The sequence below is a fragment of the Chamaea fasciata genome, unplaced genomic scaffold, assembly GCF_029207755.1.
Source record: "Chamaea fasciata isolate MVZ Bird 193981 ecotype frontalis unplaced genomic scaffold, bChaFas1.0.hap1 SCAF_12, whole genome shotgun sequence".
Classification (NCBI taxonomy): Eukaryota; Metazoa; Chordata; class Aves; order Passeriformes; family Sylviidae; genus Chamaea; species Chamaea fasciata.
The window spans coordinates 15,914,900-15,931,154 of NW_027094097.1; the positions used below are offsets into that span (position 1 = coordinate 15,914,900).

General features: G+C 51.8%; 1 protein-coding gene across 1 annotated transcript; it reads left to right on the forward strand.

Moving 5' to 3' along the window:
* Positions 1–3,716: 3,716 nt before the first annotated feature.
* CYB5B (cytochrome b5 type B) lies at positions 3,717–13,219 on the forward strand. Its single transcript, XM_066194837.1, has 5 exons — positions 3,717–3,929; positions 9,757–9,885; positions 10,325–10,351; positions 11,625–11,656; positions 12,530–13,219. The coding sequence occupies exons 1-5, from the start codon at positions 3,774–3,776 to the stop codon at positions 12,618–12,620; spliced, it is 435 nt and encodes a 144-aa protein (XP_066050934.1). The 5' UTR covers positions 3,717–3,773; the 3' UTR covers positions 12,621–13,219.
* Positions 13,220–16,255: the final 3,036 nt, after the last annotated feature.

Consider the following 16,255-nt stretch of genomic DNA (forward strand, 5'->3'; position numbering starts at 1 on the left):
GCTGCCCATCCGACGGGACCGACTGCAGGGAAAAACCCACTTGTAAGTCCTGAGACCCCCGAGCGAGTGTCTGACTTGAGCAAGCCTAAGTGTGTTAAGCTCATGTCACCCAAGCCTGGCAGTGCCACCCTGCCAGCACAGGCACAGGGGTTTGCCTTTATTCTGGTCTTCCAAACAACACCCACTCTCTCGTGCTCTGTGCTCCACAGCCACCTGCCAATCCCCCTCACCTGGAACAGCAAACCAGGTCCCCTGGGAAGGATTTTGGGGCATAGATTGTCCCACAGTCACTCAGACTTGGGGTAATGAATTAGAAGTCCTGTCTTCCCGCTAATTCCCAAGCAGAACTGGTGCCTGGAGGCGAAGGCACTGTGAAGCAGATCCTCGGGATCATGGGGTGGTTCTCTGCCACTCTGGGCTGTCCTGCTTGGACAGTGTCTCCTAAGCCCAGGGAACATTCCCAAATTGTCCTGGAGGCTCTCTCTCCTAAGATGGAAAAGCACGTGAAAATTCCTCTGGTGTGAGGTGATGTGGGATCCTCCCTTCCCTCTGCCCCAGGCCAGCGGAGGAGGAAACACACATGGGAAAAATCCGTGTGTCAGATGGAAAACAGAAAAACTGGGAGGGATTTTTATTGGCAAACAAAGGAAGATAAAAATAATCTGTGTGAGGCAGAAGAGTCACCTGGAGCGGGGGGACTGCCCTGGGGAGCCGGGCGGGAGCGGGACACGGCCCAGCCACGTTTGGAATGCCGTGCAGGGTGCTCGGAAGGATGCGAGCAGCGATACCGACAGCTGCTTCCTGGGCTGGGGGGAGGTGACCAGTGCCATGCTCCCGGTCAAACGCTTTTCCATGTGGAATATTCATGGGCAAAGTGGTTTTGCTCTCTCTCTCTGTCACAAGATGCAGGAGGAGGTGCCAGGGTGGGGGCCCTGGAATTTCAGCTGTGTCCCCTCAGTCCAGGGAGAGGCCGATCAGCGCCAGCGACAGCGTGAGGCCAGTCACACTCACAGCCCTTCGGACACTGCCTTTGCTCTCCTGGCCAGAAAATTCCGTGTTTTTCAGGGAGCTGGGCAACTTCTGCCCCTGTGATGCACACGGCTCCAACTACGTGTGCCAACCACTTCAGCAGATCCCGTTGGCCCTGCACAACTTTTAGAATTTTGAGTCATTTCATTCACTTTCGCACAAAGGTCAGGAAAGTGAGTCCTGGGGTCCTCTCTGAGACACCAGGACAGATCCACTCGAGAGCTACCTGTCTTCTTCAAGCCAGGTTTCACTTGGGAAAACTCCCTCAGCCTCCTTTTTCTGCCTCCTGTCCATATCCCTCTGGACTGCCATCTCCTCCTCCAATGCCCTGGTGAAGGTGTCACCCCTTTGGATGTTCAGGAGATCACCTCCCATCCTATCAGACAGATTTGCTTCCCTTGAGATCCACAAGGCCTCTGCAGTTCCTGGGAGGGTTTGGACAGGGTGGTGACGTGACAGATGTCACAAGAGCAGCGATCCCCCCAGCAGAGCTGGAGCAGGTGGCAATTCCCAACAAGATTCTGGAGCTGGGGAGGGCATGGCATTAGCACCCCAATCCAGGCTTCTCTCCTGCACCTCTTCAGGCTCTGCCTTAGCCAACAGTGTCCAGGATTGGAAAACAAGCCTGGAACTGTGGATTCCAGAGTAAATACAGAAAGAAACCCACTGGTTTGCTCCCTGAATCATCTCCAATAAACGAAGAGGAAGCAGGGATGATGGAAGCAGGATCAGGAATGCCAGTGGCCTCACTATCCAGTTTCACTGAGTCCTCCTGTGGTGTCATCATCAATTTTTCAGGAAAAGCTTTGGAGTTCCATGTGCCAAACAAAACACTGGGCAGGAAGGCACAGATTGCAGCCATGCTTGTGCATTTGAGCCTCCCCTCACTGATTTATGGCTTTTGATGAAGTGATTACAGATGAAAGAAAATATTCCAGGGAACAGGATCTGCATGTTGCTGTGGTCTCGTGCCTGTCACATCCTTCTGGAGGAGTTACTGCAGGAAACAGAACAGGAAAACCACCAGGATCCTGGTCACCAGGCTCTGCTCTCGCTGTGCTGCAGTATCAGACAGGACAACATCTCCCAGAGAAGCTGTGGCTGCCCCTGGATCCCTGGAAGTGTCCAAGGCCAGGTTGGACACTGGGGCTTGGAGCCATCTGGGAGAGTGGAAGGTGTCCCTGCCCATGGCAGGGGTGGGACTGGGGGAGTTCTAAGGTCCCTTCCAAGACCATTCTGGCCTTAGAAAGGCAGTGGAGAGCCACAGAAAAACAGGGTGCAATGGAACAGGGACAAGGGAAATGTGGAGGAGGGTCATGAGATTCCTTTGCAAATCCACAGAGAAACCCTCCAGGCATGAGGGATGGAGAGAAGGAGGCACAAAGGCACTTATTAAGAAAACCATCAAGCAGATTACAGAAACTGTCAACCAATCTGAGCAAGGGTAACTCTTCCTGTTGGAACTGGGTTGGGCAGGGAAGGATCTAGGAGGAAAGACATTGTTTGGAAAGGTGCCAAGAGCTGGGCTGCCTGGTCACAAGGAGCTGGAAACACTTCCATGTCTGAGGATCCTGAGTTACACACAGAGCCAGGGAGACAGCCCTGATGACCAGGTAAAGGTAGACAGAAAGGACCAGAAGAAGCAGCTGCTTAATATTTAATATTTAATATTATGTGACTGTGGAGAGGTTTTAGAACAGGCTGAGCCTTTAACATCCCAGTATCTGGGTAGGTGAATGTATGGACTTGCCCAAACAGAGAACTTCACTGGAGCTCCCTTTAGGATCCAGGGGGATTTGTGACCTGCCCAGCCATGAGCCTGCTGGACTCTCCCTGCACACACTTTTAACCTTTAGCCAGTGCTGGTCACAGTTTAGCACTGACAACACGGTGTTTCTGCCTCCACAGGAGTTGTTAAACAAACATCCACTGCCCAGCCTTGTACCTGTGCTGTAAGTGCAGGGAAATAAATTCCACAAATGAGAGTTCATAAAGGGAAACCATCGGGTTCATGAGTTACTGGGGTCCCTCAGCTTCTGAGCAGCCTCTGACCCTGAACCTGCTTAGCGCGACTGGAGGGAGAATTACCCAGCTCTTCTCCTCAAGCCCGAATGTGGACTTCGCTTTGGAACCTGGGAAAGGTCAGGACCTGGGGATGTGCTGCACCGCCAGCGGTTCAAAGGGCTGTGGGATCACACCTGTTTTATATACACGCAGGAAGAACCGAAAGGAACAGTGGAAAGGCTGAGGGCAGGTTGCTGACTGGCACTGCGCTCTCCGGTGGCACGGGGGTAGCAGGGCGGCTCGGAGCCAGTACTGAGGGAATGGGGGCTGAAGGGAACAGAGGGGTCCGGGGCTGAGGGAGGGCCCGGGGCTGAGGGAGGGCCCGGGGTTGAAGGGGGCCGGGGCTGAGGGAGGACCCGGGGTTGAAGGGGGCCGGGGCTGAGGGAGGACCCGGCGCTGAGGGAGAACCCGGCGCTGAGGGAGAACCCGGCGCTGAGGGATCCGCTCCCGGTGCCGCCTCAGAGGCGACCCTCGCGCGGCGTTTCCCGCTTTTCGCCTTGGCCGCTCCCTATTGGCCCGCGCCCGCCGCCGCGCGCTCCCATTGGCTGCACTGGCAGCGCCCCCCTCTGGCTTGCCCCCCATTGGTCCCCAGGCACAACGAGAACCGCGCGGGGCGGTGCAATCGCTACGGCGGCCGGCGCGGGTCTGGCCGCGCGTTCCGCGGAGGCGCGGCGGGCAGTATGGAGGGCGGGCGGAGCGGAGAGGCCGCGGCGGCGGCGGGGGACGGGCCGGCGCCCGTGTTCACCCTGGAAGAGGTGGCGAAGCGGAACTCCAGCCGTGAGGCCTGGCTGGTGATCCACGGGCGCGTCTACGATGTCACCCGGTTCCTGGCGGAGGTGAGGCCTGCAGTGGGGGCTGAGGGGAGCGGCCGGGGGGCCCTGTGGGGCCGAGAGGGGCGGGGAGGGCCCGGCAGGGTCAGGGGCTGCCGTGGGGACAGAGAGCCCGGGGTCGGGCGCAGGAGGAGGGGGCGAGCAGGCTCCGCCGGGGTTAGGGGGTCCCGGTGTCCCCGGGGCAGCTCCCCGGGCCGGGCTGTGCGGTCTCTGAGGGGCCTCATGCCCGCGGTTCCACCTCCGGGGGACGGGCGGGATGGCGGGTCACGGTGGCCGCGGCCGGCCGGGGGCAGGGGCTGTGCTGGCCTCCGCTGAGGCAGTTCCAGGTTTCCCAGGAAATCTGTTCAGGCGGGTCCCGGGGAGGTGCAGGTTTCCTTCACTCACGGGACCTCACTCCGCATCTTGAAGGGTGAAGGGGCACTTCAGTAGTTTAATTGTGAAGTCTGCAGGGGCACCCAGAACTCGGAGGCGACTCTTCTCCCTGCCCAGAGGGGACCACGCACCAGGGGCTTGCAAACAATGCAGCCTCTGCTAAATCTCCAGTTCCCTTGGCTGTGGGGACAAAAATTCCTTCAAGACTCACTGCTTTTGTCTTCTGATTTTGAGAAGGTTGAGAGTTGTGTCCTGACTGTTGAAAGCTGGAGATGGAGTGGGAATGAACAGTAACAAAATAGTAATACCAGAGGGAATGGCGTGAAGTTGTACTAGGGGAGGTGTAGATTGGCTATTAGGAAAAGGTTCTTCCCCCAGAGGGTTCAGGCACTGCCCAGGCTCCCCAGGGAATGGGCACGGCCCCAGAGCTCCAGGAGCCTTTGGACAGCGCTGCCAGGGGTGCCCAGGGTGGAATTGTTGGGGGGTCTGTGCAGGGACGGGGGTTTAACTCCATGATCCCTGTGGGTCCCTTAGAACTCAGGATATTCTGCGATTCTGTGGTTCTGCGAAAATTTCAAAGGGGTTTATCCCAGCTTAAAATAACAGCAAAGACACTATGGCCTTTGCAGGGCAATGTACAAAGGTTGGGCTGAACCAGCTCCAAAGAACACTTCATTGAAATGCACGTGTTCCAGCTTGTTGGTTCTGCTCCTCTGGATTCACCTCTGGTTTCCCTCCAGGCCCACGTGGTTGAAGCCTGTGTGCTGTGGAGTGAAAGAGCTGCCCTGGCCAGGGCAGAGGTGCATCAGGCAGGAGGGAGTGATCACCTGGCACCTGGAGGTTGTGCCTGGCTCTGCAGGTCTCAGTATTTATTTAAAAAGTTGGACACAATCTGGTTTCTTCTTTGGGTCCAGAAAATGACCGAATCACAGAACTATCCAGGCTGGAAAATCCCTCCCAGACCATGGAGTCCAATCCCTACCTTGTCCCCAGGCCCGAGCACTGAGTGTCACCTCCAGGCCTTTCCAGGGATGGGGACTCCAACACCTCCCTGGGCAGCTCCTTTCCATGACAAAATTCCTGCTGTTGTCCACCGTGAGCCTCCTCTGGTCCAGCCTGAGGCTGTTCCCTCTCCTCCTGTCCCTGTTCCCTGGGAGCAGAGCCCGACCCCACCAGCTGTCCCCTCCTGGCAGGGAGTTGTGCAGAGCCACAAGGTCCCCCCTGGGCCTCCTTTTCTCCAGGAGGACAGTTTGGTGGGATGAGATCTGCAAGGTGGAAGCAGGACAGTTTGGTGGGAGGGAGTTGTGGGTGCACAAAGGCTAAGTAGACACAGAAGAAGACCAGGCACAAACTTGGAAAAGTAGTTCACAGCTGGTTTCTGAATAAGAAAATGCTGGGTTAGGGTTTAGGAAGAGCCAGAACGAGCTGGAGGTTGGGACAGCAGTTGTAGGAGCTGTGAATCTTGTCTTACACTTGTCTCTGTGCTGTAGTTCAGAGCGTGGACACTGCAGGGAGGTTGAGTCTTCACCTCAATGTTCTCTGTGAGGTGGAGTCTGGGACCTGCTCCTGGGACACCTTTGGAATAAGTGAGCCCAGAAAAACACTTTGGTCCCTCCAGCAAGCCAGGTTCAGCAGTGCCCTGAGTGTCACCTTGAGATGGTGTTTCACCCTGAGATGATATTTCACTCTGTCCTTTCCAGGCCCTTTTTCCCATTTGTGTTTTTCTGACATGAAAAGACCCACTTGGATGAGGGGGAAGGAGAAGAATAAGGGCCCTGTTGTGCTGTGCCAGCGTAGCTGACACAACACTGTGCTGTGCACACCCCTTGCTGGCACAGGGGAACTGTAGATCAAGGCCTAATTTATTGGCAAAAATCCTCTTTCTGTCTGTTACCCTCTCGAGTGTTGGGGAACGAGGTGCAGCTGATGGGGACCAGGAGTGCCTGTGTGCTTTGTTGTTGCAGTTGTGTGGGGAGCTGCAGAGCTCTGTGGGGTGCCCCCAACACTCGGGGTGTCCTGTCCTGTGTCCCCCCAGCCCCGTGAGCTCACTGCAGCAGGACCTGCTGGGTGCCTTTCCTGGCCTTTGCTCACAGACTGTTTGGCTGGCATTGCTGACACTGCTGGCACGTTCCGTGGGTGGGATTGTGCAATCCTGAAGAAGTCACCATTAAAAGGCTGAATTTGGCTTCACGATTCCTGCAGATTATGCACTGCAGGTCAGCCGGCCCCAAATCCGTGTCCTTCTGGAAGTGTAGACCAGTTTGAGTTTCAAGTTCACATTGTGTGTAGTAGGAGTAACAAGACATATATCACATAACAAAATTTACTGAATTTTAAGATCACAAGCCAAATCCAGGAGATGTGCAAAGACAGCAACTGAAGCATTGCAGGTGTTTCTGGGAGGTGCAATCTCCTGTGCTTCAGAGAGCCTGTGAGTGCCTGAAATGAAATGGGATTATTTTAAAATCTAAGAGAGCTTTATGGTGATCTATTTTCTCCTAAATCTGGGTAACTGGACCACACCAGGATACCTGTTACTACTCCTGGTTGCAGTGGTCTAGATAAGCACGTGCAGGCTGTGGCTGGAGGTGGAGGGGCTGTGTGCCTGGAGTGAATGAGGCTGGAGGGAGGCAGCTGTACCTCCTGCAGGTGCTCTGGGCTCTGTCAGGCTCCCACCTCACCACAGCCGTATCAAAATCTGAGCTTTTGACTTGTGCACAATCTGTAAGAGACTCATTTACAGTTCTGCTGGAACGATACAGTTTCTCTCCATTTCCACATATGATTAGGAGAGTTTGGAGACCCACATTTCTCCGGGAAGCTTTTGTGTTGGTTATGTGAGCCTACAAGGCACAGCAGCCCCCACAGCTCCGTGTCTCAGCACATGCTGCTGTTCCTGATCCTCCTGATAAGTGCGAGCAGGAATCCATTTCCAGTTTCCAAGTGGAAGGAGCCTGGGTTGTGACACCACTGACCCAAATTGCTCAGTTGGTTTCAGGTACAGTGTTCTTGAAGAGAAGAAGGAGCACCAGGCATCTGAATTTCCTCTTGCTGACTTGCTTCAGCTTTGCAGAGGTATTTTTGGAAAACCTGTTCCATGCCTGACAACCAGTGCTGTGCAGGATGTGTGGATCTTCATCCAGGTGACTGTTCGTCCTTGGTTTGGTGCTGGCAGATGATTATTGCACAGGAATACTCTTCACTCTCTTGGTTTGTTTCTTTAACTCTGGGCCCTAGGAATGAAAGTTTCAGCCCTCCTCAACCTGATGATCTTCTCTCTTACCTGACACAGTGATCTAATTAGTCCTGGAGCTTAGTGTTGCTGCTGAGCTTGTTTGTGTCTCCAGCAGGTCTGTACCAGCAGTTCCCAGGCAGACATTTGCAGACAGGTCCTTGGAGTTTGTGGGGAGAGGACTCCAGGCTCTTTCCCTGTGGAAGTTTGGGATGTGCTTCTGGACCCTTTGCTTTGTGCCTTCAGTTCCAAGTCACTGTTACTCACTGTGTGTGCTGAGGGTCCAGTGACACGGAGGACCCAACTTTATTGTCACCTCTCTCCTTCTGGTTTGCTTTTGGCTGTTTCTTGTTAGAAACTGACATTTTGCTGCCATTGTTTGCCCTGGAAGTTGTTTTCCCCCCTCCGTAGTTTGCAGCACTGTTTCCATGTTTTCCTGCAGCAGCTGAGCTGCAGATTTGGGCAGTTTTGTGGCAGAGTCAATGACTTCCTGTACAAATAGTCTGGGTTTATGTTTGCTGGGGTAGGACAAGGTAGGAATTGTCTGGCTGCACAGCAGTGCTGTCTGGAGGACAGAGCCCTTCAGAAACAGGAGATGCCAACATATTTTGAAGGTCTTTTTCTTTTAGGCTTGGAGATTGCAGTGAAAGACAGATGTGCACAAATAAATAATTGTGGATTTAGCAAGTGCATAGAAAGGCTTCAGAGCCAGAGATATAAAAAGAGTGAACTTTACTGTTCTCCTTCTCTCCTGAATTTTATCCTTCCTTTTGTCTCTTGCCTGTGGAGATAGTGGATGTCACTGAAAGATCCACTGCACGTTCCCTGTTGCTGCAGAGTTTTGTCTATTCTTCTAGGGTGAATTATTAGGAAAGGAAGGTTGTCTGCTTAAAATTTAGGTATTTCCCTGTCTGAAATAGGAGATTTCTGGTGAGGCAACCCGAAGGAGTTCTTCTAGAAGGCTTAGATAAATGGGCAGCTTTTCAGTGGATCACAGCTGGAAATTGGACAGTTCTGAGCAATGTGAACAGACAACATCCAGCAGTCCCTGATCTGACTCCTCTGGGATCAGGCAAGCCTGAGGATTGGTGTGGGAGAAGGGGCAGCCAGAAGAACTGCAGGCAGACACAGGGAATGAGCCCCAGAGCCTCACCTGGTGCCCCAGCTCAGCCACCTGGTAACTGCCTGCTCACAAACTGTGTCCCTCCACTTTGCCCTTTGTGGCTCCTGAGAAAGCTCCATGTTGGTTTAGTGGCATACCTGGACAATAAAGAGATTTATTCCAAATAAAGAGCTGTGATAGGAGGATTGCAGGATTGGCTGCAGCAACCCGTGGGAGCAAACATCGGGGCTGGTTTGTGTCCATCCTGTGTTTGGTACGAGGTGGGATGGCCTAGTTGTAATAATCAGACTTTTGGCAGCAAAAGCAGACAAACTGAAGGAAGAGGGGGGATGGCAACTGCTCTGTGTCTGTGGGAAGGAGAAGGATATGACAGAGAGAAGCAGGTGTGTTGGTCCTTTGATCTGAAACGTAGCCCAACGTCTCTTCTCCAATTCAGGGCTGGTTGCCTGAAGCCCTGGAAAACAGAGTTAGTCCCTGTGCGTGCCCTGGGATGTGTGAGCACTTTATTGGTGTAACTGGATTAGTTTGTGGTTCACACTCAGGCTGTAAGGGCATTGTCCTTTGCGAGGTCTGTGGTTAGTGCTTCTCATTGCCAGGCTGTTCCTGGAGCTGTGGCATCAACAGTGGGCAGAGCCCAGCCCACAACAGCACCACACCTGGGGTTTGTGTCAGTTCATCCCTTCTGAGAGTCAGCTGTGACCAGCTGCCACCCCCAGCAGTGGCACTGTCACTGTGGAGCTCCCTGGGGATTTGGCTGTTGTAGCTCTGAAGTCAGTGTATGATATTAAACAGTGTATTTTTTGTGAGACTTCATGATTTCCTACCCCCATGTCACTTGTGGTTGCGCACAGGATCAAATTCAGTATTGCACATGCATGCGCAGAGTCAGCCAAACATCATTTTTTGTAGTGCCTGAAGAAGTAAAATATCCTTTCCTCCTCATATCTGTGAATTCCTGAGGAGAGGTTGGACAATTGACACTCTGGCAGATTTTATTGATGGTGTTGGTTCAGGTATCCAGCAGTGCAGGTGGGGAGGCAGGCTGATGACATCCGCAGTGCCTTTCTGCAACCAGCCCTTGGCTCACCTGGACTCTTCTCTTCCAGCACCCAGGTGGAGAAGAGGTGTTGCTTGAGCAAGCTGGCAGAGATGCCACGGAGAGCTTTGAAGATGTGGGGCATTCCACAGATGCCAGGGAAATGCTGAAGCAGTATTACATCGGAGAGGTCCACCCGGTGAGTGCCTCAGGTAACCTCCAAACAGAGACACCAAGGCTTGTCTTGTGAAGTAAGGTAGTCGTTGAGGGATTTAGGCAGTCCCTGTGTTGTCCAGGGTTTCTGCTGGGGAAAGCAGAACTAAATTAGTCTTCTCCTTCCACCATTCAGGACAGATTTCTCGCTTCATTTAAATCAGGGCAGTTAGGCTGAATTCATGGGTTCCCTCTGTAGCTGGTGGAAGCATAATCCACCTTTGCCTTGTAATTCTGAGCTCAGGATGGTAAGAGTTCCCAGGGGCACAAACACCACCTTCCTACCTGCCTTTGGGTGCCAAAGGAAGGACTCCTTTGAAAACTGAGCCCAGGCAATTACCTTTGTACAGAACAAATACCTCATAAAGGCTGCAGCCTTCCTTTGAAGTCAGCACTTACCTCTTTCTTCTTTTCCCCCCTGACAGAATGATCGTGAAAAGGAAGGTTCTAAGGTAAGCTCTCAGCGTTTCAGTTTTCTGCTTTTATTTAATGTCACATGTCTTTTGGAGGCTTTTTCCCCCCTCTTTTTTTCCCCTGTGGAGCTTGTGGCTTTATGTTTACACAGACTACACATGAATAAATTTCCCAAGCAAATTCTACCTTTGTTTTTGTTCTGAAGCTCAGTGGGCACCTCAGTGGGAAATTGGAAGTGAGTTTTTGTGCCCTTTCTCTGCTGGCAGCAGCAGATGTTTTTTCCACACCTTGAGCCACAGACCATTTTTTGCATTTCTGGCTGTGCCCTGACCACGGAACTGGTTTCCTTGTTGTTCCCTTGGAGCCAGGAGACAGCACATGGCCGGGGGCCGGCTGGCAAACAGGAATTCTCTGTTAGCTGCCTCAGGGATCAGTGGTGTTGCTTAACACTCAGGTACTCCTGGACTAAAACAGGGCTGAGTGTTGCAAAAATGCCTTTGGAAGGGATGGGGAGCGGGAAAAGGCAATAAATAGAATCCCAGCTGGGAGGTAAACATGTGCCTTGCAGCTGGCTGGGCTGAAGGGCCTGGACAGGGCACAGCTCTGCCTTCTGCAAGGCTTTCAGGAGATACTCCTTTGAGCAGGACCACTTGCAGAGCAGCAGGAGTCCAGAAGGGAACTGTCAGCAGGGAAGTCAAGGATAACTCAGGCTGGGTAAAGCCTATGCTTAGTTATGACATGGAGCTGTGTGATTATATATTCACCTTAAAAATTATTGTTTGATTCAACTCCGATTCATAAAGAGAATCACATGCTGAAAATGTGCACAGAAATCAGTGATGAGCAGAGTAGCTCCCTTAGATCTGAGTTAAATACTTTATTCGAGTATTTTTCTTTTCTGATCAATAAGTCCAGCACGTTATGCACAGCTGAGGGCTCTCTCCAGAGGGCATCATCTGTTTGAAAACAAGATTCCAGTGCAATTTAAAGATGGCAGCAACAGAGAGAATCAGTAGTGCACAAATAAATAAGGGGGAAGAACAAAACCACCCCAAAGCTGTGATGTAATAAGGAAGGCCTTGTTTTGAGAGGGATGCAAGTTCCAGCATGAAGTTGGTGACTGGGTGGGACAGATTGGATTGATGGAAAGAAAATGAGGATGACAGCAAACATCCCCAAAATCATCCACACTGGTGACAAGGGGGTGTTTGGGAGAGGAGAGTTATTTGTAATCACATGTTCAGGCTTGTCTTATTAGCACACATTTAATATTTCTTTGTTCCCCTGCTAACTCGCTCTTTCCTCCTCCAGAAGCCAAGTAGGACATCCTCAGGCCAAACAAGGTATAGTATCTCCTGAAAGTAAGAGTGAGAAATGGAGGAGTTGGGACTCTGTAGAGCTGCATATTAACTCCAAAAGGCAGGAAAATCCCCGGGGATATACTGCAGTGTCCTTCTGGCAAGCAGATACTCCAAAGCAAATGCCAGAGTGTGCACCTCCCTTGCTGGACGTGAGCCCGGCTCTGCTCTGCGCTGGGCAGAACCAGCATCCCAGTGTTTGGAATTCTCTGCCCCATGTGCTGGTGGCTGCATCCCCGGAACCACAGGGGTTATGTGGGCCCAGGGGTGGCACAACACAGTGGGTTTTCAGAGGGTTTTACGATGGTCAACCCTGTCTAGTTGAAGATCCTTGAAACCAGCACCGGGCCTTGGTCTCCTGCAGCTCGTGCAGGAGGTTTTGCTCAGGAGGCTGCTGAGGGTGAGCCTGTGGCCTCTGGAGTCTGAGCAAGGCAGATTTACTGGGGCACAGCTGTAGCCGTTGCCATCCTTGAGTCAACTGTGTTGTTTGTACAACACAAATTACAGCCTGACTTATTTAAGGAAAATAAAACCAAACCAACAACAAACCCCCTCCCCCCCCACCCTGGTTTCTGGACGTGCCAAGCTGGAAATTTCAGCCATCCAGCTGCTATTTTATAAGGCATGAGGCCACACTTGGGCCTCTCATGGGGGCTGGCAGAGCCTGTGCTTGGGGACAGTGGGGCCCTCCCAGGCTGTGGCCATGGTTAGGGGGCCAGCCTGTGGGTACAGCTCCCAGGTGTTCCCTGGATGTGTAACAAGGGATGAACATTGGCAATGGATTATTAACCAGATGCTTTCTTCTGGTTTCTGTGGTGTGTACGTTTTAGTTTGTTGTTTCTTTTTCTCTCCCTGTAGTTTCTGGTCGACATGGCTGATCCCCATCTTCGGAGCACTGGTCTTAGGTTTTATGTATCGCTATTACATGGTGGATGGGAAAAGCTCCTGAGCTGGCCTTGCTGGGGCCTCAGACAGCCTGAAAAGAGGGAGAGAGAGTGTGTGTGTGCAACACATGGAGTTCTGCTGCCCTTAGCCTTCCTGCCTTGCTTTTAGCTCTGAGTCTGTCAAGTGATGTTGATATCCATGGGACCAAGCTAATTCCAAACTCTATCCTAACTCTGGGACCCTCAGATCTGTTGTACTTCCCTCTTGCAGTGGCAGGGAAAGAGGAACTTCCAGTATTCCCTAACACTGGTGTGGTGTCCCTCGTGCTCTCTCGTGCTCTCTCTTGCTCTCTCTCGCTCTCTCTCGCTCTCTGACATAACCCCCAGACAACCTTTTCTCTCAATGCCTTTGCGTTAAGCCAGACACCATGAAAGAGCTGCCCTGGGCCTGTGGCTCTGCCTCAGCCCTTCATACAGTCAGGAATCATCTGCCAGTTGTCTCCAGCCCTTGCCAGAGAAGATGTTCAGAGCTTTGGTTCCACAAGAACGTTCCCAGAGCGTGCAGGCAACACTAATTGGAGTGGCAGGGAATTGTTCGTTTGGCCACCTCTTTCTGTACCTGTCTGTTTTTAACGGTTAAACAAATACATGGATTTTAAAAGTGTTTCTGTTCATTTTGTAATATTTGTACTTGTTCCTTTGGAATGTATATCCTGTGAACAACTTATATTGAATCCTGGTTGGTTTGGGTGTGTTCGTGCTGTGCGTGGCAGAGCCAGTGGGAACTGGCATGTGGCTTCTGGAAATGCAGAATCTTCTTTCTCCCTGAGGTCATGATCTGACACATGTATGGGAAATTAAAGTCATTCTTACATACTGTGAATGTGTACCAGATGGGGAAAACAAATCTGGTCTCTTCTCCCAAAATGAAAAGGGAAAAGAAATGCATTTGGGATTTCTGAATAATGCTGGTTTTGTCTAGGTATAGAGGAGAGTATTTCCCTCTTGCCCTGTTTTTGTGTGTTGTGCAGTTGGCCTTGAAGTGCAGACAGTGCACAGTTTGCTTCCTGTGCTGAGGCAGGAACCTTTCCAGCTCTTCCAGCACACTGATCTGGGGCTTTGGGATCTGCTAAGTAAAGGGAAGTGGTGTCCTGGTGCCCGCTGCCCTTTGGCACTGGCTCCCAATCCAAACCTCCAGCACAGCTGATCATCCCCTGGGATTGCAGCAAAAAGGGCAGTGACACCCTGGGGTCCTGCTCTGAAAACCTCCCATGGCTTGTGGGGATTCTTCTCTTTTCCACAAAACTACCATGTCCTCCAGAAGGTTGTGTAGAAGAAATTCTTGGATCTGGAGTTACACTCTGCTTTTTAAAACCGAAGGCCAGGGAACTTGGAGTAAGAGCACTGCCAGGGCTGCCTTCACATTTAACACAAAATTGTGAACCATGAGCTCAGTTTGGGGAAGTTTAGAGTGGATTCAATATTAGGGAAAGGTTTTGAAGCTGAAGGTAGATGTTGGCAACAATATCATTCTGCTGAGTTGGGGTTGTTCAGGGCAGTGCAAGATTGCACAAAGGTCAGCTGGTTTGGATGTAGGAGCACCAGGCTTGCCTGAGGAACGGGGCAGGTGTGATGCTGGAAGCACGCACATTTTCTCCATAGACAGCACTTTTACCTGAATTTTGACTTTTTTTTTCTTCTTTTTTTTTTTTTAATACCGTTTTCCTGGTGCTTTCTACATTCAGTTGCATTTTGGCTGCTCTAAATAACTTGCCAGCATTGACCTTTGCTATCAGCTCTTGACTCTCTGCTATTGGGAAAATTGTCTCTCGATTCCCATATGTTATGGAACCTTTCTTTCCTCTGAATGGATTAATTGCCCAGGGGGAGACTCTCAGTCTTGTTCCAAGGCTTCTTGGAGCTGGTAAGATCCTTGTCCAGTGCCTTGTGGAACCCCAAGTAGCCTCTGTCTGTACATGTGCCAGCTCCTCAAAGACCTCAGGGTGCTTGAGATGCATTTTTAGAAGCCACATTGAAGTCTTCCCAGTTTTCCATTAATGGCAAGGGGCAGAATGTCTGGGGTGGAGGCGGTTGGAGTGAGCCCAGTGCTCCCCGGGTGTCCTCTGGTGTGGTGGTGAAGCCGCCTCTTCTCATTCTGTTCTGGCTGGCTCCAGGATGGGTCCCACAGGTGTGAAACCGCTCGGGCAGCAAGAGAGGCATTAACAAAGCTTGTTTACTCATTTTGTTTAAGGATTAAAACAGGCAATTACCAAGCTCTGTCCCTACGCTGAACCCGCACAGCCCGTGTTTGCTGCCAGGTCCCCGCACAATGCCGGGACAAAGCTGTCTCAGCTTTCACCCCACAGAAACCTCTGTGGGTGGAATTCAATCTGGGCTATGCTCCGCTTCCTTCAGGTGCTGCGGAGGAGAGGTTGAGTGAGGAGCTGGAAATACGAGCACGGAGGCAGCTCCTGTGGTTAATGTGAGCGTGGTAGGGCTGCCCAGGGGTGCAGTGCCAGCCTTTTCTGCCTCTCCACCACCCCAAGTTCCTTGATGACGCAGAATGTAACTGTTAATTAGGCTGATGGTTTGTGGAGGAGGGATGGGAGGTCTGAGGGTGTTTCTGGGGGGAGTTGGTGCATGTTCTGTGATGCAAGCACCCACAGAATGCCATTTCTCGTACCTGGAGATTGCCTGGCAGGAGGTGCCAGGCTGTGTGTTTGCTGTGTTCAATAAAGGTGTACAACAAACAGGTGCAGAGTCCTGTCTTCCCCCAGGTGTGGGATGTTTAGTTACTCCATCCCTGTTACCTTGGAGTGAGTAACCCCCATGTTACAGGGCTCAAATATCCAGTGTTGGTGAGCTACAGCAGACAAGGGATTTGCCTTCCTGTTGGTAGAGGAAAAGTCTTTTCCTTGGCAGAAGTTGGTGCTGAGCCTGTGCCAAGGATGATCGGCAGCATGTGTGACCCGATGGTCCCTGTGGGTATTGGGGAAGCAGCAGTTTGGGGCTAAGCACTGCACAAGCAGCTCCTGACTCCATACAATATTCCATGCTGTAATTACAGTGGGAGTCTCAAAAACTGCAGCAGGGCTTTACGCGGTTTTTACAGGGTTTTTATCTACATCACCCTGATAATCCAAATCACCTCTTAGGAAGTGCCATGAAGAAGTGGAGGTGGAAGGGGCAGAGCAGCCATGGCCATGGGTTTTCTCTGGAAGAAGCCACATGGTGTGTGACGGTGGCACCACTGCCCTGTGGTCCCAGGACTCCCACGCTCACACCTCCACGAGCAGAGTGTGTAGGAGGGTTGTTTTCAATGGAAAGATGACATGAAGACCATAGAATTTGTCTCTCATTTGCATGTCTGCTTATCAAAGGATGTAACATCCCACTCCTGTGGCTGTCAGCAGAATCAGGGTCTTAAAATTTGCCTAATTATGGATCTCGTGGTACCATCAGCAGCCTCAGGGAAGCAATACTTGGTCGGAGCCTCACAGGAGGGAGCGGGAGGTCAGCAAGGTACTGACTGGGGAAAAGGACATGGAAAATCAATGGGAACATCTGCTTTGGTCCTGGATTTCAGCTGAGATAATGTAGGGAAAAAGGGCATGAACTGAGTGGGAAGTGCAAGTTTTGGGGAGGAAGGTTGGGCTTTGTGTTCTTGGCAAGCACTGTCTCACTGTAAACTTTATTTATC